The sequence below is a fragment of the Oryza sativa genome, chromosome 2 (genome assembly GCF_034140825.1).
Source record: "Oryza sativa Japonica Group chromosome 2, ASM3414082v1".
NCBI classification, from domain to species: Eukaryota; Viridiplantae; Streptophyta; class Magnoliopsida; order Poales; family Poaceae; genus Oryza; species Oryza sativa.
Genome location: NC_089036.1, coordinates 1,371,602 through 1,392,525, shown reverse-complemented (window position 1 = coordinate 1,392,525; position 20,924 = coordinate 1,371,602). Strand labels below are relative to the sequence as shown.

The 20,924-nt window shown below is 40.4% G+C and overlaps 1 protein-coding gene, 1 long non-coding RNA gene and 1 other non-coding gene across 4 annotated transcripts; 1 reads left to right on the top strand and 2 right to left on the bottom strand.

Moving 5' to 3' along the window:
- Positions 1-3,092: 3,092 nt before the first annotated feature.
- On the top strand, positions 3,093-6,201 carry LOC4328154 (65-kDa microtubule-associated protein 3). Its single transcript, XM_015768902.3, has 11 exons — positions 3,093-3,400; positions 3,488-3,712; positions 3,783-4,016; positions 4,132-4,320; positions 4,409-4,564; positions 4,650-4,809; positions 5,022-5,170; positions 5,260-5,347; positions 5,441-5,514; positions 5,596-5,670; positions 5,801-6,201. Exons 1-11 carry the CDS (start codon positions 3,320-3,322, stop codon positions 6,047-6,049), a joined length of 1,680 nt encoding a protein of 559 aa, XP_015624388.1. The 5' UTR covers positions 3,093-3,319; the 3' UTR covers positions 6,050-6,201.
- A 5,623-nt stretch (positions 6,202-11,824) lies between these two features.
- Positions 11,825-15,704, bottom strand: LOC107280072 (uncharacterized). Its single transcript, XR_001543121.3, has 5 exons — positions 15,625-15,704; positions 15,419-15,526; positions 12,624-12,700; positions 12,398-12,532; positions 11,825-12,121 (listed from the first exon to the last, which is right to left on the bottom strand). It is a non-coding gene; the product is annotated as an uncharacterized lncRNA (long non-coding RNA).
- A 664-nt stretch (positions 15,705-16,368) lies between these two features.
- On the bottom strand, positions 16,369-19,318 carry LOC4328153 (uncharacterized). 2 transcript variants are annotated; one of them, XR_003241023.2, is made up of 4 exons: positions 19,225-19,318; positions 18,877-19,131; positions 16,754-17,628; positions 16,369-16,673 (listed from the first exon to the last, which is right to left on the bottom strand). It is a non-coding gene; the product is annotated as an uncharacterized protein (transcript). The 2 variants fall into 2 exon arrangements; XR_010739668.1 differs by having other exon boundaries at positions 16,754-16,881.
- Between the last annotated feature and the right edge of the window lie 1,606 nt (positions 19,319-20,924).

The window sequence follows — 20,924 nt, the reverse complement described above, 5'->3', positions numbered from 1 at the left end:
TTTATTTTGTGGTTGTCCAATATACATCATACAACCATGTAGGTATCATCAGATTATCACAGACATGCTTACCAAACTCCTAAATGGTTATGATTTTTTTTAAAAAAAAGGTTTACATCATCATTTCTTAAAAACCTTTTAAAATTCACTAATCAACTTTCTAATATTGGATAATTGTCATAAACTCAGGTTCATGAATGGGCCATAAGTTGAAAATTCCTATGAAACTCCGGATTCAGATATATTGATTGATGTATACCAGGCAAAAAGAGAGTAATTAAGTTGAAAAATTCTCCAGTGCTGTGACCAGTGGGGGCTAGGTGGGATATCAAGTGCATAGAACTCTTTCATCAGTCATGCATCAGGATCTTTAAAATGCTGACCTGACCGAGTCAATACAAAATCAAAAGGGTTTAAGTGCACCTTTCTTTCTCATGTTTTTAATTTTGTTTCCATGCTTCCACTGCAGTCCTCTCTGGAAAGAAAGCATCATCACACTATCCTATTCATCCTCGTGGCTAAATTGCATAATCTTTGTTTTATCCACTAGCTCTTTCCTTGCTAGAGGCACTTGAAAGAGTTGAGGTACGTCTCTTTGCTTTAAGCTACTACTATATAGTAATTATTTTCCCATAATTTCTTTTCACAAGTTGCATATATAAGGTCAGGTCAAGGGGAAAAAAAACCCTTCCCCTTTAGGCCTTTACAAACAAACCCCCACACGTCTAACATAACAACGCAACATTATTAACAAAATAACAACTCCTCATATCCTCTGACCTCTGCTATACGATGACAAAACATTTCATGTAGGTGCACACTGGGGGCAACTACCCCACAAGTGGTAAAAAAAAATACAACCACCGGTTTTTTTAATATATGACATCGTTGCTTTTTTTATACATTTGACCATTTATCCTATCTAAATAATTTATCAAATTATTATTTATTTTGTTATGACTTGATTTATTACTAAAGGTTCTTTAAACATGACATATATTTTTATTTCTATAAAAAAATAAATAAGACGAATGGTCAACCGTCCATTAAAAATCAACAGTGTTACATATTGAAAAAAAAACTGAGGGAGTATATTAAAAAACACAAAATTATAGCTGGAGCTTCTCTTGAAAAATTTGTATCCTTCAGCAGTTAAGTCCTACCCTCGAGAAAAAAAATCAAAGTTTTTTTCTATGAGCGCACGAACATTTAGCTAGTACTCGTAGAGCTCACATGCCATTCATTTATGAGAAAATCCAATAAACGCCGTCGATAAGCGTCCAATTTCATGAAATGCTATCGACAAGTGTAGGTTTCATGAAATGCCATTGTACAAGCGTCTTTGTTCCAAAAATGCTATCGCCGTTAGGGTTCCGTTAGCAACCCTTCGTTAAGTGCTATAGGATGCACAGTGCATTTAACAGCGCGGGACGAACGGAACCCTAATGACGATTGCATTTATGAGACAAAATCGCTTGTATGATGATATTTATGGAACTCGCACTTATCGGTGATATTTTTTAAAATTAAACGCTTGTCAATGATATTTCTTAGATTTTCTCTTGATTCAGATGCACGCGCGTGTACAAGATCGTCTAGTAAAAGAAAGGTGAGCTCTATGTGAAATGAGTCAAATAAGTCAAACAGTACAACGAAATGATCATGAACAAATTATGCGCCCGTACGTGTGTTGAGTACGTACGTATATAGTTGAATGCGCGTGTGTGTTTATTTGACCATGAGTTTTGTATAGTTGTACAGAAACACACAAAGATCTCACTCGGTGAGGGGAGGGGGTCAAGTCATCAGTGAGTCGGTCAAATCAGTCTGGACGGATCAAAGCTGCGAAGCTTCCAATCGCTGCAAGCCTGCAACTGCATTCGATCTCTTCTGAATCCATCCTGACGTCGCTGCTGGTGTGTAAAGCCTGGTTTAGTTACTAATTTTTTCATTTAAACTTCTAACTTTTTCATCATATCAAAACTTTCCTACGCATAAACTTTCACATTTTTTATCACATCATTCCAATTTCAATCAAATTTCTAATTTTTTTACGGGAAAATCAAACTTCTAATTTTAGCGTGAACTAACACACAGCTCGGCCATCTCTTCCGTCTCCATCGATCCATCGCTCTCTCTCTCTCCTCGACGTTCTTGCCTAGCTACAGGATAGATGGTGACTCCAGTCCAACTCCGCGTGGAGAAAAATTAGCAATAATAATTAAGCTTAATTTGTAGGAGACATATATTTGGATATATATGTGTGTTCATATATGGAGTGCAGGTCATACATATCGCCGCCAAGACCCTTGACGCTTTCAACGAGATATAATGGCATGAAAACTACACCGATATGAGATGTTGGTGGATGCATGGCACTGCAAAGTACTCCCTATGATCTTTAATATATGATGTCATTTTAAAGATACGTTCGATCATCATTTTATTAAAGAGCATGCATATAATTATCATTTATTTTATTGTGGCTTAGCTTATTATTAATAATACATTAATTATGACTTTTTTTATGTTTTACACAATTTTTTTTAGTAAGACGGATAGTTAAAGGTATGTATAAAAGTTACGGCAGTCGACGGTCAGTTTCATGAGAATTAATTTTGATTGGATCAACTCTAAAAGTTGCATGCAATTTCACTTAACGGTTTCGAGGATAATTCCCTATCTAAATTTTGATCATCAGTATCCAACTTTGATTGTTATCTACATTTTTAAAAAGCAATGTTGGGTAATGGGCTACAATGAGAAAAACTCTAAAAATAAATTTTGAAATTTAACTTTTTGGTTGCGGCTCAATAAGCTATCAAGTAGACGATAAGGCTCCAATTTTATCATGTATGTTTTCTTCAAGAACCGGGTTTATATTCATATACTTTTCTACCAGACTCGCACTTTATATTTCTCCAAATTCCACATTCAAATTTGGGGCCTAAACACAAGCACAAGCTTTAATTTCATTTTGCTTTTTTTTATGCCATTGTTGGCTCTCCCTAATTGTAGGCCACTCAAACCGATGCATGCGCCCTCCTCTTCCTGCTCACCTCTCTTTCTCCCGCGCTTTTCTCCGCATTTGCAAACTCCCCCCGAACAATCCCTGATCGATGCTGCAATCGCACCATCATCGCTCCTCTGGCCATGATCCGTGCATGCAGCACAGCTGCATTTCGTCGGTTTCTCGAGCTTTCCGTTGATCTTGATGCGTTCTTGATCTCAATCGCCGCCGCCGCCGCCGCCGCCGTCGCGGGAGGAGGAGGAGGAGATTAAGCATGAGGCAGACGCGGCACGGCGGAGCTCTACACCGATGGTTTCACTGAAGCTGCGAGCCATCCTCTTCCCGTTCCAGATGGAGCCTCGCCGCGAGATGCTCCTGCAGGAGCTTGGGGTACGCAAAGCCAACGCCGTGACGTCAGCAATGGCGAATGCGATCGGTTCTTGAGAATCGTCGATTAATTTGTTTGGTGCATTGCAGGAGATGTGGGACCAGATCGGGGAAGCGGAGGAGGATCGGCGAGAGATGCTGCACGCGCTGGAGGAGGATTGCCTCAACGTGTACAGGGTGAAGGTGGCGCAGGTGAAGCAGTACAGGGCACAGCTGCAACGGGAGATAGCCGACTCCGTCGCCGAGGTCGCCGCCATCTGCGCCACCATCGGCGAGCCATCCACCACCGTGCACATTGCGTGCTCCTCGCTGCAGGTACCCGTGCATCGCCATCGATCTCTTCTTCTTCTTCTTGATCTGATCGATTTGGGGGCAAATTGATCAGAGCACAGGGAACCTCAAGGAGGAGCTCGGCTCGATCACGCCGGAGCTGGAGGAGATGAGGAGGAGGAGGGAGGAGAGGCGGCGGAAATTCTCGGAGGTGACGGAGCTCATCAACAGGATCGAGCAGGAGATGAAGCCGAGCAAGCAGCTTCATCTCACCATGGACAACTCCGACCTCACCATCAGACGGCTTGAGGAGCTCAGAGCATACCTGCAAGATCTGCAGCTGGAGAAGGTTGGTTCAGACAATATTTTTTTTGGTTGCATAGAACACAGCTTGTCTTGAGTTTCTAGCATGAACACAAAAAAAATTCAGTCAAGTTTACCGGCATGATTCTTGTTTTTGGCAGGATAGTCGCGTCAGGAAGATGACAGAGCTGATGGGTTCTCTGCATTCCTCCTCCTTGGTTCTTGGCATGGATTTCAGAGAGACCAACCTTCATCATGATGATGAAGGAGACATCAGCGACGATGCAATTGCAAGATTAGTTTCCGAGATCGGGAGATTGAGAGAGATCAAACGGAACAGGATGCAGAAGGTGAGGCTGGCTTGAATTATACATCCCCAATAACTGATTAGTCATGGAGAATTAATGATCAATTCATCATCTTGCTGTAATTAACCAGCTGCAAGACCTCTTGGCCACCATGCTGGATCTGTGGAACCTGATGGACACGCCATCGGAGGAGCAGAAGAGGTTCCAGAGCGTGGCGTGCAACATCGCCGCGTCCGAGGACGAGATCACCGAACGGGATGCTCTCTCCATGGAATTCATCAACAATGTTGGTGCTGATCAGATCATGTCATTGTCATGATTGGTGGTGAGAATTTGGTTGAGCTGTTGATACTGAGAGTGTGATCATGCAGGTGGAAGCAGAGGTGGTAAGGCTGGAGAGGCTCAAGGAGTGCAGGATGAAAGACCTTGTACTGAAGAAGTATGATGAGCTCAATGAGATACGACGGCGAGCGCATGTACCCGTCGAGAACGAAGACGATGCGATGATGATGTTCGACGCCATCGACAGTGGTAATAATTGGCTGGGAGCCCTAGTTTCTGTGCAGCTGCAGTGGTAACAAATGCACAGTGTTTCTAGTGATGCATCTGAAGTCATAAGCACATGAAAAAACAAAAAGATTTGAAGCATTATCAGTAGTATGCGATGCAAGACTGTACTGCCTCTGTAGAACCTATTTATTGTATTGTTCAGACTTCAGAGTATGTATGACACTGTTTTGCAGATGCCAAACGGTCTCTAATCCTGGAGCGGCTGGAAGTGCAGATCTCTGAGGCCAAAGATGAGGAGTTCAGCAGGAAGGATGTTCTTGAGAAGATGGAGAAATGGCAGGCTGCACTAGAAGAGGAATCTTGGCTTGAGGAGTACAACAGAGTGTGACTTCTGAATTTTTCTCTGCTCTTAAAGGATGCCATATCAGCATCTACACCTCTAAAACTTACAAATGTGGTTTGCATATTCAGAATGAGAACAGATACAATGTGGGCAAAGGGACTCATCTTGTGCTGAAGCGTGCCGAGAAAGCGCGTGCCTTGGTCAGCAAAATGCCAGGTGATTGATCATGTTCTTTAGCTATTCTTTTTTTTTCATGTCTCTTATAATGGAAATTGAGAATATTGATCATTGAACTTGATGAGGGTGCAGCAATGGCAGAGGCCTTGATCACAAAGGTAATTGCTTGGGAGAAGGAGAGGGGTGCCAAATTTGAGTACGATGGTGTAAGTGAATGTTGCTCCCATGGACGTTCTTTACCTGATGGGAATTTGACCAGACTGACAAAGGAGATGGTCCAAATGTAGGATGGTCTCCTGGACATGCTGGAGGAGTACAACAATACAAGGAAGGAGAAAGAGCAGGAGAGAAAGAGACAAAGGGTACTACTAGTTGCATATGCATATTTTAGTAGAGTGCAAAGATTGTTACTCCCTCTGTCCAAAATATAGCTATCTTATCGGTTCAAATTATATTTTGGGGGCAAAGGGTATACTTACATTGTTGTTGCAGGATCAGAGAAGGATGCTGGGTCAGGGCACAGGGGAGTCGCCGGTGGTGAGGCCTCCGCCCAAGAACATCAAGAATGTAACGAGGACGTTGTCTATGGGTGGCACTAGTACGGGCGGCAAGAAGGCGTCGGCATCGGTGTCGTCGAGGCCAAGCACGCCGAGCTTCCTCAAGTCACCTATGTCAGCACGAAGGAGTGACGAGGGACAAATGTTATTGTCACGCGCAGTTGAGGAAGATGATTTGTTATAGCCAATTGATAGAATATTATTTACAATAGAAAGTATTAGTATTAAAGTTTTTTTGTAGATTTTTTTATAGTTGTTTTTAAGCCTTCTTTATTATAGAGACTTTAATGCAAAAGTTATATCTTGTGAAATGTAAAAATGCTATGTTCCGAGTGAGCACTTGTTGTTAAAGTTTTTTATATAAATATGTTTTGTTTTAGGGTGAAATTTTTTCCTATGATAATTTGTTGTTATCGATTGCAAAGTCTCTTTCATGAGAGGCGCACAAGCAACTCCTAATTTCTGAAGACTCTTCTATTCCTCCAGCACCAAACCTCCCACGCAATAAGCATAAGGCATGATCATATTGCATTTGTCCTTTGCTTTTCTCCCCGTGTTGCTTCCCACCAATCAAGTGATTTGTCAGGATTTTATGACATCCATGCTTGATCACAATTCAGCCAGGTGAGCAAACCTTCCTAGATTTGCCACAAAATTATGCAATCCATGAAGAGGTGTTGTAGTTGCCACACTGTCTTCCATGCTTCCCCTCGGTAGATAATCGTCCTCTCAAATATAAATGGGGCAAGGTTATGGACCCAAGGATTCATCCCTCGGGGTGCGTCCCTCTTGCTCCGACATGGGTCATATGCCACTCCAATTGTGATCCTGAATGGGGATCATGAGCTAGATAAAGTGACATGTGGCACCTTCATGGTGCGCACCGACTGCCTAGGAGATCCTGTTTCTTGGGTCGCTGATAATTATCTTGATAAAAATCCTATAATGAAATGAGAATATTCTGTGGATATTAATTCTAACACAAAGTATTGCAGATGTAATTATATGCTTTAATCAACTAGCCATGCTAGAAAGTTTAGTTTTGCTTTTATATCCTAAATCACCCGTTGCAACTTACAGGTCACGGGAGTAGATATTTGTATAACTATTTATAAATCACCCGTTGCAACTTACAGGTCACGGGAGTAGATATTTGTATAACTATTTATAAATCACCCGTTGCAACTTATAGGTCACGGGAGTAGATATTTGTACAACTATTTATATCTCTAATACAATTGAACATGAAACCATTCTCCAACTAACGCAAGCCGTGGGGTTTAATGATGTTTGGATTAAAATGGTTTTCTCGTCACCTACTCCTCAGTCTTGATGAATATAGCATCCTAGGCAAGAATTTTCATTGTAAAAGAGGAGTTGGGCAAGGTGATCATTTGGCACCTTTGCTCTTTTTCCTGGGTGCTGCGCTATTGCAAGCTATCATTAATGAAGCTTATATCATGGGCATTTGCAGATGATGTGAAGGCAATTGGAAGGGAACTTTTTACCCTCAAGGCTTTATTATTGCAGATATCAAAATGCTACAACACATGAGAAGGAGAATTATCACTTACAAATTATGAGGAGGAGAATTATCACTTATATATTTCGAGGAGGAGAAAGCTGCTATGCTAGTTGGAGTTTTTGGCTGCAAGATAGGATCACTGCTTTTCTGACAATAACAGGAAGCTTCTGACATTAACAGGAAGCTGCTAAAGGAAGGGTGCAAAAGTGGTAACGACTTGTTACTTCTTCACACCCAAAATGAGTATATATGATTGCAAAAGTTCAAAAAAAAAACTACGATACCAGTTTTTAAGTTTAATTTGTCGAACAATTATCAATAAAACTAAATGCCACACCTAATTAAGAAAACGTAAATAAACATATGGGTCTGCCATGCATAACTAATATAGGTTGCATACACGCCAACAACACATATGAGAATGCATTCAAAAAGTTCTTTTTAATACTAACAGATCATTCTTATCAGTATACAGAAGTACAAAACACACCAAGATATATATAGTTACTTGTTTTCCAAGTCCTGAAATGGAATCTTTATGCCTTCCTCCAAATGAGAATGAGAACGTTCGTTGATTATGTTGACAACTCTAGTACCGACAACCAGAACAAAAGAAGGCAGAGAAACAGGAACAATGTAACACACAAAATGTAGCCAGCCATTTTGCATAAGTCCTTCCATTATTGGAACCCTGCAAGGCAACATCTCAAATTATTTTATCGGCTAGAGAATGAGAATTACATCCCAAATTGTTTAAATAGCTAAAAACGTATTTATGTAAATTATGGCAAGAAAAAAAATGGTCAAAACCTGCAAATGCTACAAATCATAATTGTTTCAATCTGCTCATGCAGATGCTTAAAAGTAAGCAGTATATAAGCATTCAGTATTTCCAACAATTACGTAACATACCATTGCCCACTGAGAGTTTTAACCCTACACAAGAACTCTGAAACAAATTTCCTACTGTTGTTCTAGCAACTAAATTCGTACTATAAGACATAAAAAGGTGACATTATGTTATCTTCGCTAGTTTTCACAGAGTAGCTTTCGGTAACAGTTACCATGTTTACACTCCTCCCTTATGTCTCACAGAATTATTGTTTTTTTTGGGTACTGTCAAATGTTCCATGACATTTGCAGTATTGTGCTTTTTTAACTCTGTAATTTTAATAATAAACTTACTCCCTCCGTTTTTTTATAGATGACACTATTGACTTTTAAACATATATTTGACCATTAATCTTATTTAAAAATTATGCAAATATATAAGAAACAAATCATGCTTAAAAGTATTTTAAGTGATAAAACAGCTCACAATAAAATAAATTATAATTATATATACTCCCTCCATCTATTTTTCATAGTCATATTTCTAAATCTGAAAAATTTATTTTTGATAGGCATATTTCAATCCAACAATCTTATCATCTTAATGACTTTCTCGGATTTAATGTGTGACTCTCCATTCTTCCACATAAGATTGGCTACATGGGCATCGATAAATGTAAATATTAATAAATCGATTGTTTACGAGAAATGACTAGTATCATGTTTAATATGGATGATAAGTTGATTTACTTATCCTTAGTCTGTGTGCTAAGATGAAATATGACTATTAAAAGTAAATGGAGGAAGTATATTTTAATAAACGAATGATTAAACGTGTGATAAAAAAATAACGTCATCTATTAAAAACGGAGAGTACTTTCACGATAACTCAAAGTTATTGATATATTGATGCGGACGGTCAGTACTGATTGCTGGAGTAAAACAGATTGTTTTTTTTCAAGATGTAATGGATAAAGTAGAAACAGTTAGTACGTACTCCTCAATGTACTGGTTGTGCATGATCCTGAGATGCGTCTTGGCCTTGTCCCCAGCGTCTTGAAGAACCTTCAAGGCATCCTTGGTCAGAGAAGAAACCGTCTTCATCTTCTCAATCTTTTCAATTGCCTGCGATAAAATTAAAATCCTCAACCAATAATTAAGGGTTCGTCGACGACTGAGTAGTATTCTAAGATTCTGAGTTCAAATCTCTATATGAACGAATTTTAGATTGGGTTGTTTACGAGACTAAGTTCCCTATTTTAACATACGTATATATCCAATTGGATGTAAAGGCCGGATAAAAAAAAATATCCTTCTCTAAAAAATAATAATAATATAAAGGGTTCGCATCGTCGTCATGGCATCGTCGTCATGGCAGGCATTCACGAGGGGACGGATCGATGCACCGGCAGATAGATGGGCGTGGGATCGGCGGCGTGGGGACGAGGACGACGATGAGGAGTCCACGTCGAGAAAGCAGAGGGCGTTCGATCGGGGCGTCGGAGACGGAGAAGACGAGGGATCCGCGGCGGCGTCAGGGAAGCAACAGCCAAACGACGCATCGCCGCCATGGTAGACCTCGCAAAGTCGCAATCGAGCTTCGCTACCTCACCTCGCAGCCATATGGCTTCCAGCTATACTATTGGGCCAAAATGTTTGCCGTGATTCGGCCTGGCCCATAAATCCCTTTTTCATTGTTGTTATATCTATATTTTTGTGGCTTTACATCACATGTGAAATAATCTATATATATCTTACCCTGTAAATTTGATATACCTATTCCTCACCAAAAAGAATCTGTATATATATTTGCGATACTAGAAAAGATGCCTCGTCTAAACTAAATAAATAATTTAATAGTCGAGGATTTGGTAATTTACCCCGTTTAATTTCTTTTTAGTTTTATAAACCTTTCAATTTATTTTTTTACCGAAACCCTATTTTATTAGCGCATATATTTCCTTTTAAATTCCCATTACCCAAATTCCTCGGAATCCTATAGATTTCCGCGTAAAACTCCACCAACAAATTATTGACCGAGTCTTCGTAAATCCATCAATTCAAATCCTTTTTGGTTTACTTCTGAAGAAGCTCCAATTCCATATGCCACATATAAAAATTTTCTCGATATACCATTCATTCCTTAACCATTCTTTCTTCCAAACTCACCAAGTCCCATTCTCATAAATATTCTAAAGCCAGACATCTCTGTATACTTGTGTTCAAGTCTCTCCCCAATTTTATAAACATCCCTATTTATTATTTTTATTAGCTAAAACCTATTCTTTTAGCCATCACCCTTTTTCATCTAAATTCCATAATTTTCACCTCCAATGATATTCTAAAGTTTTCCTACCAAACACTCTCTCTCCTGCAAATTCAAATATCTATCCCTTTATTCAAATACTCCTCCTTTGAACCAATACCCCAAAATAAAAGTCCCTTTAAACTTCCATTCCAAAAATAAACCAAAAACCGCACATGCATAGAGTCCATTGACTACACGTTACTTTATTCAAATACTCCTCCTTTAAACCAATACCCCAAAATAAAAATCCCTTTAAACATCCATTTTCAAAAATAAACCAAAAACCCCCACATGCATAGAGTCCATGAACTACTTGTTAAAATTTATCTCCAATTCCCAAATAGTCAACAAACAAATTCTTTTGAATTACATCTCCCTTTGTTTTAACTACATCTCTTTTAGATTCTATTAAAATAATCCCCTAAAAAATCTTCTATTTCTTTTGAACCGAAATCTTTCCAACCGGTCATTTCCCTCCTGCGTTGATTCCATCCCCTTGCTGTGTGGGCCGTTCCGGCCTTCTCTCCCTCACATGGCCTAGTCAGGCCGTGGCCCAACTAAGCCGAGGCCTAGCCGAGCCAACCGCCTCCTTACTTCTGGAGGGCGCGTCATGTGCACGTCGCCGCCGCCGTCATCGCGGCACTGCCGAAACCATATCCTCCTCCCCTAGAGCGTATCTCGCCACCAGCATCTCCCCACTCCGGCGAGTTCATTTTGCCCCATTTCCCCCTTCTCTCCTACCTCAAATCAAGCCACTCCGGAGTTTTCTCTTTCCTATCGAACTGAGTTCTTGCCGTCGGCGTTCCCAACTCTTCCCTCAATCCTCATGCTGGCTGCCACCTTCCTCCATCGTATCGTGTTCGGGAATGCGTCGAGGCGCCACCATCATTGTCGTTATGCCACTGGACGCCGATGTCATGTGCTCGCTCTTCCTCTGCCTGCTCGGCCTGAAGCCCTAAACCAAGGAAGAATAAGAGGAATGGACGCAGCTAGGCATGCGAACATCGTCACTGCTTCGTCCGATCGCATGTGGTGCCATTAGGTCATGTACATTGTCTACATACTATAGTGCGAGTTATTATGTCATAAACTTTGAGACAAATATTGTTAGGGTATGGACCTCGATGGTGGGGATCCAATGGGACCCTTTCGGTCAGTTCAGTTGGGGAGCTAGTCGCATATGAGTGAGGAGTTTGAGCCCCATTGGAGCGCAATAATAGATGAACACAAAGAATTGTAAAGGTTCGGGCTACCCAGAGGTGTAATATCGTACTCCTGGCTTGAAGGATCTTAAGTTTACCACTACTCAGAATACTCTTCCTTTCTCTTCTGGATTTCATAAGAACTTAAGTAAATGTGTTGAAGTTTCTCCTTGGTAACCCAAGACCTCCTAACCCCTTCTCCCTTTGTCCCAGCTCACCCCTTATACTTTCTAAGAGGACACCACATGACCAAAGTCCAAAGGTAAGATTTTATTCTCCAAACACAAGCAAAGCAAAAAAGTTTCAGTCATTGCTGTAAATCCATCATATTAGTAGTGCGCCACGTCTGCTCACCGAAGCATTTCCACCCTCTGACAGGTCAGCTATTGTCTGCATGGGTAAACAAATTAAGGCCATCGATCAATGTTATTATGTGTGCCATAATATTTCTTATATGATGCGGAAAAATTTTAGTATATAAGCTAGTCCTAAAAGATTATATTTAAAAGACAATCAAGTACTCCCTCCGTTCCACATTATAAGACATTTTAGCCTATCCATCCCTTATCTACATTCACTAATATTTATATGAATTTGGACATATACATGAATCTATTGAAAACCCAAAGTGTAGTATAATGTGAAAGAGAGGAATAATAACAATACCTATTATATTATCAAATGGCTGAGTCTCGATCTCCAATGTTCAAAGCCTTTGCAATCGCCCCAACAACAAGAATATGACTAACACCCAATGCCCACTGGGCAGACAGACTCCGTGGCTTGCTCTCTGCAGCAAGACTATACATTCAATAGTATTAGAAGAATGTATAAGGATTTGTTGATGATGTTGTTAAGAGTGCATATAAATGGATTAGGGATGAATTCTTACATTCTAATGCCCCCACATATAATAAATACTTTGTCCAACGCAAGGTCTATATTCTTCATATCAAGTGGCTCATTCACCTGCATAACACCACAATAGTTACTAGTTAAATAATTTTCATTCATGATATTCAGCTGAAATGTTCAACACCAACTAGGGGATTCTTTTTTTTTCGAACGCGCAAAATGATTGCACGTCAATATATTAGCAGGAAAAGAGTTTTTGTTACACAAAGCAATTAGCTAGTCTGGCTTATGCCTAAAGGGGGGGACTTGAAGCTAGGAACTACTACAACAGTTAAAAACGCAACTCCAAACAGCGGGAGGGGGCAGAGCCACGCTACACTCCCAAGAAATCCCCAAAAAAAGTAACACCGGCTAAAGACCACAGCTGGCCCTCCGAGCGGATGGACTTCAGAACCACTGCGACCGAAGCGAGCGCAGAGTCGAAAACCCTGGAGTTTCGATCCTTCCACAGCTGCCAGGAGACTAGGAGTACCAAGGAGTCGAAGCCGCTGCGGAGGTGCTCAGGTAAACATACCCTGGAGGATGACCACCAATCCTGGAGCCAGCTGCCACGAGGGGGAGAGAGGGCAGCCCAGCCAGGAGGGGACAACACACGGAGCCAGACCTGCCGAGCGAACACGCAATCGATGAGGATGTGGTTCGCGGTCTCAAGCTCCTGAGCACAAAAGGGGCAAGCAGAGTGGCTATCGATACCACGCTTTTGGAGAAGATCGGCAGTCCAGCAACGCTTCTGAAATGCAAACCAAAGGAAGAACTTGCATTTAGCAGGGCCCTTCGCGTGCCAGAGTAAGTCGGCACAGGCAAAAGAGTGCTGGCCAAGGAAGAACGCCTGATACGCCGATCGCGCTGAGTAGCACTGGTCACCCGTCCAACGCCAGACGAGGTGATCCTCAACACCCAGCGAGAGCTGGGTAGGAAGCACCGCGTTCCAGACTAACAAGAACTGAGAGATGACCGGGACAGTGAGGGCGCCACGTATGTCACCAACCCAGCAGTTGTTCACTAACCCAGCAGCAACTGTGCGCGATCCCTGGAAGCGTGGAGGCACGGCGTGGAGGAGGTCAGGAGCTATAGAAGCTATCGAGCGACCATCGATCCACCGATCAGTCCAGAAGAGCGTGGACTGACCATCTCCAAGGATAGAGAAGGTGGATGCTGCGAACATGTCAGAGACGCTCCGCTCAACAGGAGCCTTCAGATCAGACCAGTAGGGGATTCAGGCTTAACAAGACATGTTAAGTAATGGTAGCAAAAACAATAGAGCAAGTGTAGTATAATTTCAATATGGATCCATTTGTTGCTTCTTCTCATAGAATCTTTCATCACCATTTACCTAATATAGAAAAAGTGGAAATCATGGGGTAATGAACTACAAGCAAGAGAAATAACTGTGTCACTGAACAAAAGGACCGCCAAAATAGCCAAAGAGAATTCCTTGTAAAACATGCATTTTCCCTTAATTTAAACATGGAATTCCTTGTACTTAGAAAAGGTTCACAAAGGCCTGGTTTAGTTCCTAACTTTTTCTTTGAACTTTCAACTTTTCTATCACATCAAAACTTTCCTACACGTACAAACTTCCAACTTTTCCGTCACATCATTCCAATTTCAATCAAGGCCCTGTTTAGTTCTAAAGTTTTTTTTCCAAACTTCCAATTTTCCATCACATCAAACCTTTCATACACACACAACTTTTCTATCACATCGTATCAATTTCAACCAAACTTCCAAACTTCAGTGTGAACTAAACACAGCCCAAACTTCCAATTTTGGCGTGAACTAAACACAGCCAAAATTGTACGCTTGCATTTGAATATTTGATCTACCCAAACTGGCTGGCCATGTTCCTTATCAGGATGTCAGGTAACCACTACTATGTTCCAGTTATGGACCATAATACTCAATGGAGTGACTGCCATCGGAGGGCTAGGGGAGAGATGGTTAGACTAGAGCAGAATTATTTGAGCAAATATTTTTTTTCCTTTTCGATGACAAAAGGTACGTCAGGACTGGTCGTTCCTAACTCGTAAGTAAGAATTCATGTACCCAATAAATTCTCCAGTGTCGAGATATCCCAGTTATTTGAGTCAAAAAAATATCCCAGCTATGCCTCAATATCCTGCTGCACTAAGTTTTGTTGACGTGTTACATAGGCCTACACTGTAATAATTTCATCCAGGAAAACTGAACTCTATTCAATCACTTCAATCTTGATTCCAGATTACCAAAATAGCCTTAATTAACACTTGTAAGAAGAACTGAATCTCAGTTACCAAGACAAAACATCAAAATAAAGCAAGTACCTTCCCGGCTGAAACAAATATGTAAAGAAAGTTGTTTAGGACAGCGATACGGTCTCCAAAACACAACTTTAACTTCTTTTTTCTATAAATATTTATTGAAAAGTGATATATGTATACTTTTATGAAAGTATTTTTCAAAACAAATCTATTCATATAATTTTTATATTTTCAAACTTAACAACTTGAGAGTTATTCATGATTTATATTTCCAAGGTTTGACTTAAACATTATTCTAAACAACTTCCTTTATGAGTATGGAGGGAGTATACATTACTAATAACAAATTAACAATGTAAAGATGCATCAATAATCGCGTCAAAAAAAAAAGATGCATCAAAAAATAAGTTTATGCTAGAGGCTTTCCTCTCCATCTGATCAAAATCCAGCCAGCCTTTCCTTCACGCATAAATTAGGTGGCGACAATTTTAACTGGAAATTAGGAGCGAGTGGATGCATGGAAAGGCTTCACCTTTTTACTGCTATGTGTCGCAGAGGAAGAATACGGGGGCGCGGAAAGAGTGCGAAGAACAGCCGACGGGCGCAGGCGCAGCAGAGACGGCATCTCCGATCCTTCGTCCTAACAGCAGCAGGATGTGGCCGTCATGTGAAGGAGGAGGATGCATGGGGGAAGAAGAACGGGAAATCGATCGAATACATATGTCACCGGGAACTCACCGGAGCAAGGTCGTCGCCAGGAGCTTCTTCGCCTCGACCGCCGCGTTTGTAGATGCCGATGCGGCTGGACTATCGCACCCGGGAGGCAGCAAGGTACCCCTTCCGTTTTAACATCGTTGGTTGTTTTTTTTATTTAACATGTTTAACTATTCATTTTATTTAAAACATTATATATTTATTATATATTTATTGTGAATTGACTGATCACTAAATGTTTTTTAAGCCTGGCTTATATATTTTTCGTTTAAAGAATATGTGAATAAGATGAATCTCGTCCAAAAGTCAAGATAGCATATATTGTAGGGTTACCCTACCTAATGGATTGCATCGTCGTGGGCTGTTACATGTTAGGTTGGGCTACTTGTTTGTTTGGTTAGATAGGGTAAAAATACTTCCTCTTCCTCTGTTTTAAATAAAATATAAGAACTTTAATAGTTTAATCTTTGCTTCAAAATAGGATGATTTATAGCAGTATTTACAATACTACTTGTCCCATCAAACATCTCGTTCGAATCTTGTTCGAATACATATCCCTTATTTATTTTTTGAGGGGTACTATAGTATTTTCATCTCAAAATTTATCTCTTGTATACAAATAAAAAAATGTTTATAGTTTGAGATGAGAAGTATATAGCAACCAAGTTCTTCCATAATGTGAGTAGCACAACTTGCTTATTTTTCGGAGGTGTTTATAGCACAACTTACTAATTATAAAATAAATTCAAATAAGACGAACGATCAAAGTTAAATGTAGAAACTTATTGTTGCATTTAAAATAAGACGGAGGGAGTAGAAAGATTTGAAAAGTGCATCACATTTACATGTCTTAGGTACTACTGTAGATAGCGAGAAGTGTCCATCGCCTGTACATCTGCACGACTGCAAACAACTATGTAGGGTGTTCCTTCACAGCATTTTACGACGGATATCCTATTTCAGGCAACATGTAACCGATCATGACAGATGCAACAAAAATAGTTGTAAGCCTACATCTCCAAACAAAAACATCACGAGGTTTGCATTTGGGCCACCCATGTTCGCTCAAAAGCCTGCACAGATATGCACATACTTGTTATGAATGAATAAGCAGTGTAGGTATATATGCATTCTTGATGAGCGAATAAAATACCTCTCAAAATAGCCACGGTCAGAGCTGTGCACTAATCTGTGCAGCTTCACATGTTCACTGACAATTTGGTCAAGCATTTGCTCCAGTTCTTGAAGGTGTTTTTTTAGCTTCAGATCAGTCTTGTCGTCCTTCACAACAAACAACAATGGTTGAGAATTCACAGTCATCAACTGCAATCTGCCTTCTATAAACGAAATTTAATTATTTATAAATATGGCTCTGGGAATTGAACCGTTATACTCTGGTGGAGGATTCATGAAAGCAACAGCATTACTATCAAACTAGACAATTAGGCATACCCTGCATGTTAAATAGAAGAAGTAAACATGTTTCTGAAATAAAATGGGCACATGATCTCTGTTGTGACGTCATGCCAGAATGGCAAGGTTCACAACTTGGAACACATCATCTCTATTGTAACTTCTCCACGACCTGACCTCCTGTTACTGTGAGAAATATCTCTCTGCTGACAATGTTTATGAACGACTAGTCCTAGATGCAAACTATATATCCCTTAAAGCAAACAAAAGAAAAAGGACTAGCAAGGTAACCAATTAACCAAATGTCCTGTATCTAGACATGAGCAAGTAGCAACTACTGAAATTGTCATCTTATCCCATAACATGAGGACGAGCAAAGCCCCATTTGACTTGGATGGTTGGCAGACGGGAGTAGGGCAGCTAGGGCTGCAGCTACTCCTGCTCCTAAATATTCATTAAAATTTTATTTTAAAACTTCAAAACCTAGAAGACAAAAGGTAAAATTGGGAAATGATGGCCGTCGGGTGACCGGGCTGGGAGAGGAAAAATCGGTCGCTCCCCCCGCCCCCGCGCGCACGGTGATGTCACTGACCCCACCACAATACCTGCCCCCACCTGTAACAAATCAACCACATATTTTAAAAACCCTCTATTAAGGGAATTTGGTTTATTTTTTGTTTCACCAAAAATGTTTCACCTAGTATACTCACAATGTTTCACTATATATAGATCTAATGTTGCAGTGAACCGAAATATTCCATTGCGACAAAAAACCCACATATTTTGGAAACCCTCTATTAAGGGAATTCGTTTTATTTTTTTGTTCCACCAAAAAATGTTTCACCTAGTGCACTTATAATGTTTCACTATGTATGGATCAAATGTTGCAGTGAACTGAAACAATCTTTCGCTATTGGCTGAAACATTGTTTTTATATGAGGTGAAACAACACCCAATTTAAATGAGTGAAACATTTTTGATCTACTTAGTGAAACAATTCCGATATACCTGGGGGAACATCGTGCAACATTTAAAAATAATTCAATAATAAGCTAAAAAAATTGTCATCGAAATATATCCATGTGTGGTCTTGTTTTGAAGATTTAATTGCAACGAATTTAATGGTGCAATCGGATCATGATTTGGATAAGTAATTTAAGAGAAAAATCAGTTTAAATAGTTTTTGCACGTAAATCGGGCGTTGACGTCAGCGCCCGTTTTTTCTCCAAATCGTCGGGCGCCCGAACTGTAGACAGCCCCGGTAAAATTATATAAATTCAACTAATTTAGCCCTAGATTTGGAAAAGTTCTAGCTCCGCCACTAACTCCCTCGATTTGCACGAGCACGCTTCCCAAGTTATTAAACAATGTTTTTTTGCAACCAAAAAACTTTCTTCATCCGCATTTGTTGAAATAATTTGGTAAATTCATTTTTCAAACTTTATAATATGTAATGTAATACTTAATTAGTCATTGACAAATGTTCACTTTTTACACTTATTATTTAATCAATTCTTCTCCTAAGTTAGGCCTACATGCATCGATACGTGTAGAACAACAGACCGCGGTTCATGTTTGGTTGGGACCCGACATCACACCAAACTAAAAACTCAATTTATTTTGGCGAGCGATCGAGTCAGTCTGATTCCTGATATATGTCGATGCTATAAGTTCTAGAGCAAACATAAATACACACACAAAAAAAAAACCCTTAAATTTCTAGAGTATATATAATAATCCCCTCCCTGTCGATCTGATCAAAATCCTGTCAACCTTCACGCAGAAATTCAGTGACAACTTGAACTAGAACCTTACCCCGGGGGAAAAAAATAAATAGAAACTGTGGTGGATGGAAGGCATCACCTTTTTATTACTGCTATGTGTCGCACAGGAAGAATACGCTGTGAGGTTGCGGCACGGCAGGGTTGGGGGCGGCGCAAGGCCGCGGCGGGCGGACGCGGTGGCTGCCGCTGAGATGGCACGGCGGAAGGAAGGGCGCCCGTGTTGATGTCCCGAGGAGGAGGAGGCAGCGGAGAGAGCGCGACGGACGACGGCGCCCGACGAGCGCAGCAGAGACGACGACGACATGGCCCTCCTGATTTTGCTTGCTACGAAACCCTAATAGCACAAGGTAGCCATGTGAGTGAGGGAGGATGAGGACGAAGAGCCGGAAATCAACCGAGAACATGGGGATTGGGGAGAGACCATCACCTGGAACTGGAACTCGCCGTCGCCGGAGCACCTCGGCCGCCGGAGCTTCGCCTCCTCCACTGTCGCCCAAGAGGCCAAGAGGCTTTTTTCTTTTAAGAAAAGAAACTTTCAAATCTAAGGCCATGTTTAGCTCCCAAGGAAAAAAAACATTTTTACTCTATCATATCATAGAGTATTAAATATTGATAAAAAAACTAATTACACAGACTGCATGTAAATTGCGAGACAAATCTTTTAAGTATAATTGTTCTATGATTTGATAATGTGGTGCTATAGTAAATATTTGCTAGTGATAGATTATTTAGGCTTAATAAATTGGGACAATTTTGTTTTTGCACCCACTATCAACTCCAATATTGATTTTGCTCTTACTTTTTAGGGTTTTCATTTTTACCCCCACTTTTTTTTTTAACCGGAAGAGGCTTTTGCCCATGTTTTGGATAATGGAGTTAACGGTGTTAAATAGGACATTTATACCCTCTCCCATTGGTACGGGATTTACAACCTCAAGAGGGGCGAGGTGGTGGCCGCCGGTAGGGAGCTCAGCGGCGACGACGACGGTGACGACGTCTCCTCGCGACGCACCATGTCTACCAGGGGAGCTTCGTTTCTCCCGTGCCCCCATCGCCGCCGCCGACGGGAGGAGCTGCGCCCTAGCCGCCACCACCTGGCCGCCACTCGCCGCCGCCGACGGGAGGAGCTGCGCCCTAGCTGCTGTTGCCGCCTGTAGAATCGAGAGAAGCAGCGAGATTGTGGGAAAGAATCGATTCTCTGTTAGACTAGTGCTAGACTAGTGCTAGGGGTAAAAAAGTAAAACACAAATTCAAAAAAAATTATTTCATTTATTTCTCTATTTTTTACTGCCATATACCTAGTCCCACTAACTTCCATCCAAAGTAGGGGTAAACGCCTCTTCCAGTTAAAAAAAGTGGGGGCAAAAATGAAAACCCCAAAAAGTAGGGGTAAGATCATATTGGAGATGAAAGTGGGTGCAAAAACAAAATTGTACCTAATAAATTTGTCTCGCAGTTTTACAGGCGGTAATTTGTTTCGTTGTTAGTCTACGTTTAATACTTTAAATGTGTGACCGTATATCCGATGTGGCACGTCAAAACTTTTCACACCTGCATCTAAATACAACCTATCCAACTATAATATATATTATAATATAATTTCACTATCACTATAATATAACACATATATAATTATTAAAAAACATATATAAATTTTTATATCTTGAATTATAGTGTAGTTATGAGTTACGCTCATTCTAACTAAACCAGTCGGTTAGCTCTGTTCGGTCGTAAACGGAAGGTCGTAGGTTTGACTCCTTGCTCCCACGCTCTTTGCGTAAATTTTTATCATCTAATCTTCACGAATCTTGATGTGATCTAACGGTCCATAATTTAAAAATTTTTAGGCCTAAAAACTATCACAAGTAGTATAGTAAAACCTTTTTTTTTTTACAAATATTTCCTCTACTTTTTAGTAGTAGTAGTAGTAACTTTGAGCAATATTAGGATGTGATCGGTTACTGGGGTTGGGAACCCATCTCCCCACACACAAAAAAAATGAAGTGGTCCATTAGCGCGTTATTAATTAAGTATTAGCTATTATTTTAATCAAAAATGGATTAATTAGAATTTTTTAAGCAACTCTCGTATAGAAACTTTTTTAAAAAAAATATACCGTTTAGCAGT

Coding starts and splice junctions, on each gene's coding strand:
- LOC4328154 (XM_015768902.3), top strand. CDS start 3,320: ATGGTTTCACTGAAGCTGCGAGCCATCCTCTTCCCGTTCCAGATGGAG. Junction 4,565..4,649: donor CCATGGAATTCATCAACAAT/GTTGGTGCTGAT, acceptor GTGATCATGCAG/GTGGAAGCAGAGGTGGTAAG. Junction 5,515..5,595: donor CCAAATTTGAGTACGATGGT/GTAAGTGAATGT, acceptor GTCCAAATGTAG/GATGGTCTCCTGGACATGCT.